The sequence below is a fragment of the Acanthaster planci genome, linkage group LG02, assembly GCF_054643075.1.
Source record: "Acanthaster planci isolate LZ-2023a linkage group LG02, COTS_SCS, whole genome shotgun sequence".
Lineage (NCBI taxonomy): Eukaryota > Metazoa > Echinodermata > Asteroidea > Valvatida > Acanthasteridae > Acanthaster > Acanthaster planci.
This window is the reverse complement of record NC_141778.1, coordinates 2,056,821-2,070,632: the sequence shown is the minus strand read 5'-3', so window position 1 is coordinate 2,070,632 and position 13,812 is coordinate 2,056,821. Positions and strand designations below refer to the sequence as shown.

The 13,812-nt window shown below is 39.7% G+C and overlaps 1 protein-coding gene across 5 annotated transcripts; it reads left to right on the top strand.

The window, feature by feature from the left end:
• Positions 1-7: 7 nt before the first annotated feature.
• Positions 8-13,234, top strand: LOC110985762 (pyrroline-5-carboxylate reductase 2-like). 5 transcript variants are annotated; one of them, XM_022247055.2, is made up of 8 exons: positions 8-191; positions 2,924-3,070; positions 6,450-6,559; positions 7,350-7,414; positions 7,867-8,046; positions 8,434-8,646; positions 9,095-9,187; positions 11,096-13,234. In XM_022247055.2, exons 3-8 carry the CDS (start codon positions 6,490-6,492, stop codon positions 11,291-11,293), a joined length of 819 nt encoding a protein of 272 aa, XP_022102747.1. In that variant the 5' UTR covers positions 8-191; positions 2,924-3,070; positions 6,450-6,489; the 3' UTR covers positions 11,294-13,234. The 5 variants fall into 5 exon arrangements, with proteins under 5 accessions (XP_022102747.1, XP_022102745.1, XP_022102744.1 ...); XM_022247053.2 differs by having other exon boundaries at positions 2,910-3,070; XM_022247052.2 differs by having other exon boundaries at positions 8-205.
• The last annotated feature ends 578 nt before the right edge of the window (positions 13,235-13,812 follow it).

Sequence of the window (13,812 nt, the reverse complement as noted above, 5' to 3'; positions counted from 1 at the left end):
CCTCCCTCATTTTCTGCAGATTCTGCAAACTGGGAACCGAACCCCTGGACGTACTGCTTCTGCCACGCGGCAAGAACACGATATGCGATCGGATGCCGTGGGTTGTTGCATCAGCACCGGTTGAATGACACTGACTATGATGCTATGAGTGACAGATCGATCATGAACAGATGCTGAATGAGGCGTCATTAGTAAGGCCTTGAGTGTATGTTTCTCCTACGTTTAATCGTAACTTGCGAAGTCGACATCAATTTAGTTTAATTCGTTCAAAATCTCGTTTTTTAAGTGTGTGTAGGTTGTCATGGTTGTTGGTATGGTGGTAGGCCTAGCTAGGCCTTTCCCAAACAGTAAGGTTTATACAAACCTTGTAATGAACTTGTAATAGGCCTAAACCTTACACTTCTTTTCCTACCTCCACAGTTTACAATTCTGGAAGTAGGTTATGTTCTTAAGTTTAATATCATACTAATTACCGTCAACATACCGTCAACACGCAATGGACCGTCAACACACCGTCAACACACATATACATGATGGGGCTGAGGCATCTCTGTTGTGTTCCCAGCAATTTAAAAATATGACATTACTCGACCAAAAAATTCAGAATATGTTACTGTTGGCCACATGTACACTGTATTGCCAAGTTCACATTCTGAAATTTAAAAGTTAAGAATAAATATATGTTTTGTCTAGCGTCAATCATGATGATGGTATTGTCATCACGTCTCTTATTTTGCAAGTTAGTATGAAAACAGACTTGACGATAGGTGGTGGAATTGGGGACCTGGCGTTGCTGGTGACTATAGTGTAATTGATGTTAGACGTGCGTGGATATATGTTCTTGGAAAGTGTGCAAATTGAAAATTTTCCACAACTAGCGCAATTTTACTTGCACAATTTTTATTTAGTTTGTGCATATAATTTAATCTGCATGGATAGCGTTGAGCTCAATATTTGAACGTGCACAATTTTTGTGCCTCAAACTCTGGACGGTTCTTAAACGGAGTCATGATGGTTAGCGTTCTACCCGGTGGGGAATCTGGGATGGATGTCGTGTACTTAGACCAGTTCCCATTCCCTTACAAGCATTGATCTCCATTATAAAGAAGATAAATGCAAGGTTGTCTCGAGCTGTCTGAGCAACTATTAAGCAGTTGCCTTGAGTAAAGGCTAGCATTCCTAAACAAACGACATGTAGAAGTTTTCGGGGTCATTTCAAAATCCTTTACCCTGATTGTTATTTGTTTTGTCTGGGATCCAACTTGTACATGGGTATTGCAGATTTGTTTTTTCTACTTATTTGGCTCTATAAGGAAAAATCACTTTGCACATTGTCAAAGAGCCTGTCCAGAGACACAGTTTACCATAGTTCCAATTCCACTCTGTGTGACACATCAACACAGAAAATATTTAAGTGCTGTTGCTAATTCTTAACACTAGACTTGGTCTTGTAATGGACTCATACAAATCACTCATAATTCCTTTCCAGCACCAGGCTGTCAAATGTCATGGCCTGCAGACATACCAGTAATGGATGGTACCAGTATGGCATATTTTTAGACTGTATTTATCAAAATTTAATTTGGTTTGGAAAGATGAAGAGTCTTCTCTCTGAATTACATTTGAAAATAACCTAGTGAAATGCCAACATTATAAAGAAATATCTCGAAAAAAAATTGTGACTTTTTTCTTCTCTGACAAACTTTTGAAAATTTATTTGTTATTTTGAAATTGCTTCTAGTGTCGTTACTTGAAATATTGTGATAAAAATGATGCGTACATGCACATGTATACATTATGGTTCACTCACCCATTGTTTCATGCATAACATGCATTCATATAGCTTGTTTCTTTCCAACTCCTTGAGAATGTTTAAAAAAGGACTTCTAGTCTGATCATGCTGATAGGGCCTAGTGGACCAAATTTATCATGTTTATTGCATGGGACTGATACATGTACTGTACATGCATGTGTTTGAGCACAACCAAGGCCCAAGCATTTCAAAAGTCTTCCATTACGCATTCTCCTGTCTTGCATGTCTGCATGATTGACAAACACAAAGTACATGTACAGGGTAATTGAAGTGCTTGTACCCTCACCTTAAAAAAATGCAAAGGGCTTTGTACCAGGTAACTAGCATACCTGTACATAATACAAACAGCAGCACCGCTCTGCAAGGGTCACTTGCTGAGAGTTGGTTCTTGGACTTCAACAAGAGAAAAAAATTGGCATGAACTTCTCGCAAAAAAAATGACACATTTGTGTTACAAATTCATTCTGAACTTTTAAATTTTAGACTGCGAACTGGGCGATCTATTGCCTAACTTTAATATTCTGAATGTCTCGGTTGAGCAATGCCATATTTTAATATTGCTGGCCGAAAAAAGTCTGGAAGGTTAACTCATGATTATTCCTTTCAGATCCGTTCTGCTTGTGTTGTGCCAGATGATATTAAAAAAGAAGGAAACCAAAAAAAGTTGTTTTTTTTTAAAAATAACATTTTTTTTTCAAGAATAACATTTTTTTTTCAAGAATACTCCATGCTTCTCCAAAATCACCTTGCACAGGACAGGTGCAGTTTCTTTTGGGAGTTTTTGCCATGCACAACAAATCAGACCATTGAAAGCTTTGCAAAAAACCAGATGGTTCATTTACATGTATTATTTCTTTTGTAAGGTTCAAGCCACAAAAATGCAAATCTCTGACTGATACATCGTACCAGTTATGACCTGTGATACCAGGCAGGTGTGTGCGAAAACTACAGGTGTGCCAGTCACATAAATTGCTGGTCATTTATCAGTATTGCATGTGAATTTGTACCCATCTGCAGTTTTCTCACATTTAGTGTTACATTTACATATCTTCCTGCTTCACTTAATTAAAATTACAGCTTTAGTTTAATTTTGCAGGTTTTTTTCACCAGGAGGATCATATAAACCCAGATTTTCAGAAGCCTGCAGACAGAGCTAGTGGTGTGCTATGACAGTTTGGATACCATCAGCTTCTTATCTTACTAGTAGTTCCACTACCTAGACGAGATTGCAACAAAGAAGTTAAGAAGTCTATTCAGGTAATGAGTTTGGTTTAAGATTGTATGATGCTCATATTGTAGGGAAGAAAAGGAGTACAAGAATCTTACAGTTGTAATTATTCAATTGTCAAGTTGCTAGGTGACAGTTTTGAAATTTTCTCCTGCAATTCTGGGTGGAGAGTGGAACTCACTACGTGGTCACACTGGTCCATTTTCTGAAACCTTGGTTGATTGTAAGCTTCAACTGAAGGCCTGGCTTCAGCTTTGTAAATCTTCAACAGTCTACACCTGAGAAAACAGCCTCCAAGTCGTATCTGTAAATGACACATCCAGGTCCTAAATTCCATCACGGTTTGATTTTAGGCAACTCCGTTCTTTATTATCAAGGGTAAGTCTGATAGTGAGTTACTTGTAGTTTGGAAAAGTCTCAAGACCTGAAGAGCAGTAGTTTTTTAAAGCCTGTTGACTGGTATTAAACATTGGTATTGGCAAGTCCTTTTTCAGACCTTTCCACAAGCTCTTTCAAGAGACCATCCGTAAGTGTATGTGGTGAGCAGTGACAAAGGAATGCTTTTGTCACAGTTTGAAAAGCTTGTGACTTGGCTGAAGCCTGCATGTACCTGCCAACTGTTCCAATTTAATAGGAACTACTCTGATTTTCAAGTTTTCAAAGGCCTGAAAATCAAATGTTCTGATTGTCCGATTTTGGGGGGAGGAGAAGAATGAATTATGAAGAAATTCTTGCAAATTACTGCACAATGTTTGGGAAGTTTGCAGACACAACATCATCACACAACATGCATTGCGTGCTCTGAAGGGTTTATCTTTGCTGGTTGTGCCCAAATCTCGTGGCTGTGGCTTCAAATCACACGTGGCTGTTAGACGGTATGGGAAGTGGGTTCAGTCACAACCATAGATTCTTGTGTAATTTCCAGCCTCAGCCAAGTACATGTAATACAGATGTGGCCCTTGTGAAGGAAGCACAGACACCAAAAGCATTGTGGGGAGCTGACTACCCTGATCAGAAAGTGGGAGGGCCACAGTACCCATTTAGTCAAAATTCAACAAGGTACACATGTAAGTGCAGGCTGACAGTACCCATTCAGTCAAAATGCAACAAGATACACGTGTAAGTGCAGGCCGACAGTACCTATTCAGTCAAAATTCAACAGGGTAAGTGCAGGCCGACAGTACCCATTCAGTCAAAATGCAACAGTGTAGGTGCAGGCCGACAGTGCCCATTCAGTCAAAATTCAATAGGGTACACATGTAAGTGCAGGATGACAGTACCCATTCAGTCAAAATTCAACAAGATACACATGTAAGTGCAGGCCGACAGTACCCATTCAGTCAAAATTCAACAGGGTAAGTGCAGGCTGACAGTACCCATTCAGTCAAAATTCAACAAGGTACACATGTAAGTGCAGGCCGACAGTACCCATTCAGTCAAAATTCAACAGGGTAAGTGCAGGCCGACAGTCCCTTTTTAGACCAAATCCGACAAGTCCTTTTTTCACTGATTTCAGAAACGCTCATTATATATAAATAATATGCCAGTGATCCCAAAATGTCGAGGGGAGATACGGCTGTAAACAGGGTGCATCTTTACACGCAAGTCTCGAGAATAAGAATAATGAAATTGGAAAGTGTGATTCAAGACTACATCATTGTACATTGTAAATATATACAGTGTAGTTTAATTTTGTGAAAGAAAAATTGTTTCTGTTGTCAGTTCTTTCAGTCTGGAACTTTTAAGTTGGTTAAACTGGGGTCATCACTCTACAAAAAAAAAACCAAACAGAAACTTGCAGTTAAATGGTGACATGATGCAAGTGGAAGCTTGTCAATCCACTGTGGAAATTGAAGAAATAGCATTATGCATCAAAGAACTCAACCTTTGTTCTTGCCTTGTGTGGGCGTCAGCAACCCTGACTCCATGGGCTGTGTGCCCAGTCCTTTCAACCAACAAGGAATGGCAAGGTCATGTACTGTACTAGTGTATGGGGAAACGAGGTTGGACATTAGGGACAAGAAAGTGGAAGTGAATAATGTGATGGTGCTATTGATATCTTTGTATCATTTATATTTGATTTCATCCGTAAAGCAGGCCCTGTTATTCTGCATTTTGTCATTTACTATGACTTTAAAGCATTTTGTTTTTCATCTTTTTGACATGCACGGTTCAAATAATAATGGAAAAGGGAAAATAAATGTGTTGCCACTTGTGCGTAAAGTCTGTCTACAGTATGACCAATCCGCCATGTTGTATTTGGAAACGTGTTTTGCATCGTGATGTGACCGAGGAACGTGATGCGATGTGAGCGTGAGCTTACATGTATGATCAAATTATGAATCAAGGAGACGCATGACCTAAAATCAGCAAGCAGAGTTCAGTAATTTCGGGGAGCAATTGGTATTTTGCTGATACTATCGGATGGTGTGTTTGAATTTGTAATAAATTCATACATGGACATCCATGTTTGCTTTCCCTGTGATCCTTGTGCAACTGTGTGCTGGTTTTCAGTCATGTTATATTTCACATCTGTAATTTCATTCAATGCAAATGTGTTCATTGTGGATAAACCTTGTATATGCCAAACATCGTTTGGCATGCACAAGGATTTATCCACAACGATCACAGGGCGAGGGTTCCCCTCATTTTCTCTGTTTTCTCAGAATGACTCAATCTACATTCAGAATTCGCATTTTGGCATGCACAGAAAAAAAGCCCTTATAAGCTTGTTATAGTTGAGCTCTGAAGACAAATGACACTGCATTCGATTTGTGTTCTTCCATGTTAATATGAACAGATAGAATCAGAGAAAAAGTGTTTTGCTCTTTAAAATAAAAGCTACGTGTACATGTATGTGTACATGTAGAATGTGAGCAAGGAAAAGTAAATTACTGGAGAGCTTTTTTTGCGGGGCAGTTGTGGACGGTGCAGGGGAAATGACAAATTCTATTTCAAGTTTCACTCACATACTCTGTTTTCAGGAATTGTTCAGAGTATGCACTTTTCAAGGGTCTAAAAATAACTGAAACCCAGGAGCTTTTGGGAGCACTGCTCCCTGGACCTCCGCCAGGGCGTTGCCTCTGCAACCCACTGGATGCCCTAAGGCAGGCCCTTGGAACCCACCCGTTTGGGGCTTGCACCAAGGTGCTCCCGTTGCATGCGCACTTGGCATTCTGTTTTCTGACTTTCCAAAGTTGGCAAATTCTCTTAAGCCTTGATGTCTTGTGATGGACTTGCCATGGGCTTGCCGTAGACTTGCCGCGGACTTGCCATGGACTTGCCGCGGACTTATGATAGACTGGAATACAACACTGGTATTTGAATGACTCGGCTTGGTTCTGACAATCGGCATGATCAGTGGTAACATCTGTCCCAGTACACAAACAAAATTTGCGTCTCTTTCAGATCTCTTGGCCAGTTTTACAGCAACTGTGTCTTCAACACCATGTCTTCAATAGGGTTCCTCGGGGCTGGGAAAGTCGTGGAGACAATAGTAAGGGGTCTCCTGTTGGCAGGCAAGTCTCTGTTAATACATATATTTAGGTTTGTGTATTGGCACAGTGCCTGCATGTTAGAGGACGCTGTTTTGTTTACTCATAAAAATCGAAGTGAGGGGAAATCAGTGCACTTGCACTTTGAAGTCAGTCATGCTACATGTAGTCAAAAGTTGCACAAATGGTTTCAGTTTGTATGATGGATTTTCTTCTGAATGCACACAAAAATGTGAGCTTTTGAATGTAAATTAGAGCGCACCATTTGCCTTCCCCAAGTATCTACATGTACATGTAGGTGAAAATATTTCTGCTCATTGAAGTAGGTCATCAAAGTCAAAGTGTGCACAACATGGGTTGCAGCTTGCATAGCCAGTTTTCATCTGAATGGGCACATAATGACATCCGTAAAATTGTGTCAGATACCAGTTCACATACATGTACATGTAAGAAGGGGATGCAATGTACATGTCAGTGTGTTACATGTATACCGGGATGGCCAATTGGCTGTTGCATGAAAACCCCACATTTTGCCTTTCCTTCCTAGATTTTTCAAAAGTCCATGATTTACTCCTTTTCCAGTAGAGGATTTGAAGAATTCAGGAGGGTTTTTACAAAATACTTAAGGAGCACAGGTTGAATCAGGCATGCAACTTTTCCTCAGATCAGCTGATCTCCTTGTGTGTTACTTCAAACTCATGCCACTGAAAAGCACAGTACGAAGTCTTGTCAAGATTGGAATTTCCTCTGTTTTTTGTTAAGGCCGAGTTTCGTGCCTGTTGAATGACAACACTTTTATCTTGTTTTATTGTAGAGGCTCTACCAGCATCTCAAATGGCTGCAAGTGCCCCAACAAATCGGAACCTTAAACTGATTGAGGTACTGATACTGTCAATTGCTTCAAAAGGGATTACTTTTCAGGACAATGTGAACAGTGTTCTGGTAGTTGCAGGTTTAAAAATGTTGCTCAAGTCAATTGTTTGTTGATCTTTACGAAGTGAATACCTAGAGTATTTACCATTGACTGTATGTTCCATTGATCTTTGTAAGTATTTGACCTTAATAACCTACTTTTTAGGCAGGTAATTTTGTGCACGAGATAAAAAATCTATCCTTGAGACTTTTCAAGTTTAAGCTTTCATTGACTTGTTTGGGCCCAATCATGCTTGGCACAAAACTACATTTAGAAGCAATTTTGGGAAAATTGGTCACAGCTGAAATGTTATCAACTTTTTCAAATTCACTGCATTAATGTTTGCCATGGTGTTGTTAATGTTTAACCAAGTATAGACCAATATTTACACGATTTCAACCTTATCTCATTAATTTAGGAACTCGGTGTCATGGGGACCAATAGTAACAAAGAAATCATCACCAATCACCAGACAGTCTTCATCTCGGTCAAGCCCAACATGGTTGCCACGGTGTTGAAGGAGATTTCCCCAGCTGTCACTCCCAACCACATGCTAGTCTCCCTCGCAGCCGGCATATCGATTGGCTTCATCGAAAGTGTAAGAGGAACCCCTCTGAAATGCCTTCTCAAAACTGAAACTTGATTTTTATTTTTCCTGAAGTACTCTTCAAACTCTGCCAAGGTTCGATTCGGGACTATTTGTCAATTACTAGGAAATTGTGCCTGTTGCCAAGAGTATCTTTTCTGCGTAGGTTTCCAAGATAAAAAGACCTGCTGTCAGTGTAAAAGTCACTGATCTTTTTATACCCAGCCTGGGTTGTAAATCCATGTATATTTTACGTTTTGTCCATCAGCCCATATTTCATATTTTTTGTTTGTGCTGATAAATCTGCCATCAGGAGACGAGCAATCCCAACCACCTTAATTCCTCCTTGAAGCTAAGGAGTAACCATTAATGTTTGGTAATACTGCGTTTCGCTGCCAGAAACTTCCAGTGGGAACCCGTGTCATCCGGGCGATGCCCAACACTCCGTGCGGAATCGGCCAAGGCGCCACTATGTATACATGCGGAAGTGCTGTCAAAGCGGAAGACAAAGCTCTAGTGGAGAAATATTTCAACAGCCTGGGCTACTGCATGGAAGGCGACGAAACCATGATTGACTCTGTCATGGCTGTCAGTGGTAGTGGACCAGCTTACGTAAGTCCAGGACTTTCGATAATAAAACCATTGCCAATCCAAAACAACTCCTCAGGCCACTGCTCATCTCCTGTTTCCCTGTGGATTGGATGCCAGTCCATCTCGGGTTACTCCTCAGCTAATGCCAGTACCCATTTCTATTCATTGTTGGAGAGAGGCGATTTGGGTAAACTGGCTTGCCTTTGGACACAACATACATGTATGACCCACAGTTGCAGTCAAGCAATGCTGGAGCATTTGTGTATGCCCAGTGGATAAAAACCTCATCAGCTACACAAATACATTTCAGATTGGCAAAACTTGTCATGCATACTCCATGCTAGGTAAGATAAGCATGAACCCTACGCATACCCAAGAGAGGTCATTCCTTGTTAGGTTTTCTGTCTAATTCGTATTAGAGCCCATGGATTATTTGACTTCACGATTCTTTGTGGTGTGTTTTCTTCAGGCTTACATAGCGATTGATGCATTAGCGGATGGTGGAGTGAAAATGGGTCTGCCACGAGATATAGCCGTCAAGTTAGCAGCCCAAACATTACTGGTAGGATGTTTTCATTTGGGGTTTTCTTGGTCAGTTTGATACTTTAAAATTAATATTTAGTCTTATTTCCGATACTCAAGTTACCAGTAGGATCCTTTGAAAATGCCATGCCCGTTGCATTATAGCAAGGATTGACAAACCTGTAGATAGAGGACAAATAAAAGGTCAGGTTTTAGATGTCAGTGGAACCCACTTTACTTTGGGCTGAAAACTTGATCCACAGTCGACCACCATGGTTGGAAGATGAGGAAGGTACTACTTCACCATAGTCACTCGCTTTTGGTTCTTTTTTCATCCCTCTAGCAATTGTGTAGAAAACTGCTGATGCCGTATTTTGCATAATCTCAGTAAGAGACCAGTGATCCAGTCTAATTCTACTAAGATGCGATTTGCAAGCTCAAGGTTGAATTACTTTTCCCAGAAGTTGAAAAGGGAACAATGTTTTCACAAGCTGGCATATAGTCTCCTAATCTTTTTTTTTTGTTTTTTTGAACATTTTACTTTGGATGAAAATCTCAGGAAGTGAGTACATGTTTAGGTCAGTTTTCCAGCACAGGGCTACAATATGGAATAACTTGAGCACATACAGTAGCTATCTATTTTGTAGAAAAGTTGATTTGGGGGAAAATTGGGCATGGGATGTGAATTTTACTGTGTGGTTAATCTAAGACTAAGGTGGCTTTTGCTAACCACTTGCTGCCAGGTGGAATTTGAGTTTGCATGATGTAAAACCAGGAGATTTTCAAGATTTTACATTTTCAAAATTCTTCAAAAAATCACAGCTTCATTTACTGGACGTTTACACCCACACGAATGACTGTCTGGTGGCTACTCTAATCTGACAGACAACCTCTATTGATGTCCGAGTATTTCAGTAAGGCCTGCCGCCTTGTAAAAAGAGCCCAGGTTGTGCAGTGTTATGTAACTTTGTTTTGTTCCCGAAACTTGCACAGTGCACTTCTGGCATCTTCTCAATGGGGGCCAGATTAGCATGCAGCGGTATGTATTGCTCATCGCTGGAGTGCTTTTTCCCCGGTAGTAATCCGCTCATGCTAAATGCCACAGTGATATAATCTCTCAAAATATGGACGGATTTCTTCCACTATTTACAACTTCAAAAAAAGTTGGCAATTCCCAGCAGCTCTGTCTTTTGTTCCGAGTACGGTCTTTTGTTACAAGGCCAAGCTCTTTTGTCGGGCTCCCCAGTTTTGTGTATAAAGCCTGTGTGCCCGAAACCAGGCTCCCTAGCAGCATATGGTTAAGTTACCAAAGTTTGAAGACAAGCTCATCACAAGCCTAGCATGATATGCTCTAAACTTGCACCACAGATGTAGTTGATTTGAGCATGGCTACTTTAAAGCTTAGGGTAATTTCAGCACAGAGTGAGTTTGGTGTGGGTAATTTTGGCATTGGAAAGTGCTTTGGACAACCTTAGCAGGGTGAACTCAGCACGGGGGATTTTCAGTGCAAGAATGATACCCCTCTTATTAGAAAACCTCATTTTCCTGAGAAATCTCAGCATAAGTCATCAACCCAGGGTCATATCAGGACAAAAAAACTCATTTCTTTTGAGGAAACCGTCTATCTTAGGTAGTTTCCCATTAAGCTGTGAAGTTACAATGAATCCTTGTAGTTTTGAGAATGCTATCAATTCCTCAAATGTTTCTATGAAATACTGATTCTGTGAGTTCTGAACCAAATGGTATATGGATTATTTTTAACTTCTGTACCCTTTCTAAATGATGGCACAAAAAACAGTTCTGAGTTGAAACAAAAACAAAGCAACATTTCAAAGAAAGCAGTACTCATTTAGTAATAAAATTTAGTAAGAGGGGCGCAAAGAGGATTGAAAAACTTCTCCTAATATTTCACTTTTTCTTTTTCGTATTTCCATGGAATTAATGAAAGGGGTCAGCAAAACTCGTCCTGCAAGGCAGGAAACATCCATCCGAACTCAAGGACGACGTGTGCTCTCCCGGGGGTGCAACGATAGATGCCATCCACGAACTGGAGAGAGGGGGATTCCGCAAGTGCCTGATTGAGGCTGTGGAAGCGGCCTGCTTGCGAGCCAAGGAACTCAATGCCATGAATGCTCAAAATAAATAATGCTCACCCATTAGAACAAAAGAGGACAGCAGAGTAGCCTCAGGGTCCATAGACTTCTTGTACTTACTCAGGATTTTTTCCATACTTTCTCAAAAGGATTTTCCGTATTTCATCAAGGATTTTCCCATATACATGTACATGTATTCCAAAGAATTTCCACAAGACACGTCCGAGACTTCTAACACATATATGGCTACTACAAAGTCTTTGCTCCTTCACTGTAATTGTTGTCTCATGTCTTTTATGTTAAACATGTCGTGTTCTTTGATCAAGGCCTTTTCTATTCCCCAAGTTTCTTTCCAAGACTTCTGTGGTTCCGTAAGATTTCCTTTGCTTTTGTTTGACCTTGACAATTGCTGGTTTGCTTCTTCACCATGCTTGTGGAAGTTTCCCTGTTTTCCCTTATGATGGCAGGCATGAAATTCGGAAGTGTAGAAAGATTTTGAAATTCAAAACAAGATTTTGTAGGTTTTGATTATTAATGTGTGCTTGGGAAATAAAACACAGGGAAATCAGCTGATTTTTGGAAAGAGCTGCATGCTTAATAAGAAGAGCTTGTATTGTGGGAGTGATTTTGGGGGTATTCACAGTTTTCTGTCGGTGAAAACCTTTTCCTTACAAACTTCAAGAATATTTTTTGTGGCTAGTTTTGATATTATAGAGTACCAAAGTGAATACATCATGTGCACAAGTATGCACTTGTACATGGTGCCTTGTGGGGTACCGGAACAGTGGAAGGCACCCCACAAGGCACGTTTTGATCCTTGTGGGGTACTAAAGTGTTACCCCACAAGAATTTCATGAAATAGGTATTTCAAATTTACTCAAAAAAAGAGGGATTTTCAAGTGCCATTCATGTGTCGCAAATTAAAGTGTTTTATATAAGGGACATACGGTCAAAATTTCAACCCAGGAAACTGAATTTGGTTGAAATGGCAGTGATTTGAAATTTTTTTCGTGTTGTGTGGGAGTTTTGTACACGAGAACAAAAGAAATACCCCACAAGTATACATATGTAAGGTGGGTGTGTGTAAAAGGTATGAGCAGGTGAGCAGTGTATGAACCAACACGCGTATGTACTCCATTTGATGGTACTTCACTTCCTGGTTCAGATGACGTCATGCTTCGATTCACTATTAAACCAGAAATATAGGCTAGATGGCTTTACAAAAAGTCACTCATTTGATTTTTCATGTTTGAAATAGTTTTCTCATACGTGTCCTTGAAATTATTGTAAGTTGCCGATATTGCCAGTTATTCTAAGTATTTTACATGTATTCCTGGATGGTTTTGTGTAGAAAATCAAGACCATATTTTTAGAGGAAATATCACCAGAGATGACTGCAGCTTGGCTTTGGGTTTGTTTGTTTCTGTTTTGTCCTTGGTGACTGGGCATTATTTTCTGATGGTGTGCTTCTCTAGCTTGAATTTGGACATCATTGCGATCAGAAATTAAAAAAAGGTTTTCTTTTTCTACGAAGGCTATAGATCTAAACTGGTGGGTGACAAATCCAACAGTTTAATCACTATTCCTTGAAATTGGTAAATTCTTATGCTTTATTGAATTGAAATGGACTGTGATTTGGGGGATATTACAGTATATGTATAAAAGTGGCCCACTTGAGATGAAATTTTAACATGAAAAGACAAAATAAATTGGTATATTAACCTATGCATGTGTTGTTTTTTAATTTCTCTTTGACCAGTTTTAATGCTTTTTAAAATCTTGTTTTATATTGGGGGGGTGATTTAATTATTTTTTTGTCTTTGTTCTCTTTATCCAATTTATTTCTGAAATTTAAAGCTTTAAAAAACGCCGTCTTGACATTTTCATTTAAAGCTAATTATGGGACGGTTATTATTTATGGCAAATGAAACACAATGCTTTATTCATACTGTGCTAAATTTCAGCCCTTTAAATAAAGCACAAAGTCAGTGGAATGCAGTCTTGCGTGCTGATTTCTGACTTGGGGGGAATGGCCATGCACCGGTGATAGAACATGCCGGGACAACTTTTCTTTTAGCTGTTTTTGCTTTTTTCCATTGATAACCTGCTCAACACCGATGCAACAATTATTTTTTTGCTGAAGATTTATTGTCCATTTCTCTTTCAACACAGCAATCTTTTTCACTTCTTAAACACCAGAATTATTTTCATCTATGGGCAAGATATACTTTGTTCAATGCCTTTTGTCACTTCATTGGAGAACAGAACATCCAAAGAAAGAAACCGGAGATTAACAATTTATGAAACACCCTGGAAACCTGAATGCCAGGGGTTTTTCCAATACTCGACTGTCTCTGGCTTGGACTAAAATTTTGATTCCCTCTGACTTTGAAACTGGAAGCTCAGAACAAGTCATGCTTTGCGACCAGAAAAACAAACTCTCTGCTATTGGCATGATGAAGTATTTTTGCCATTCAATTTGAATTATCAAAGGCCTACAAGCGGCTGCAATGTCAGAGGCAAAGTCGGACATGAAAAGCCGGTATTGGAGAACCCCTCTGAAGAATGTTCT

Bases quoted from the DNA above. Each gene is read 5' to 3' on its own strand.
- LOC110985762 (XM_022247055.2), top strand. From the start codon at position 6,490: ATGTCTTCAATAGGGTTCCTCGGGGCTGGGAAAGTCGTGGAGACAATA. The intron at 6,560-7,349 runs GCAAGTCTCTGT...GTTTTATTGTAG, and splicing joins AAGGGGTCTCCTGTTGGCAG to AGGCTCTACCAGCATCTCAA. The intron at 7,415-7,866 runs GTACTGATACTG...TCATTAATTTAG, and splicing joins GGAACCTTAAACTGATTGAG to GAACTCGGTGTCATGGGGAC.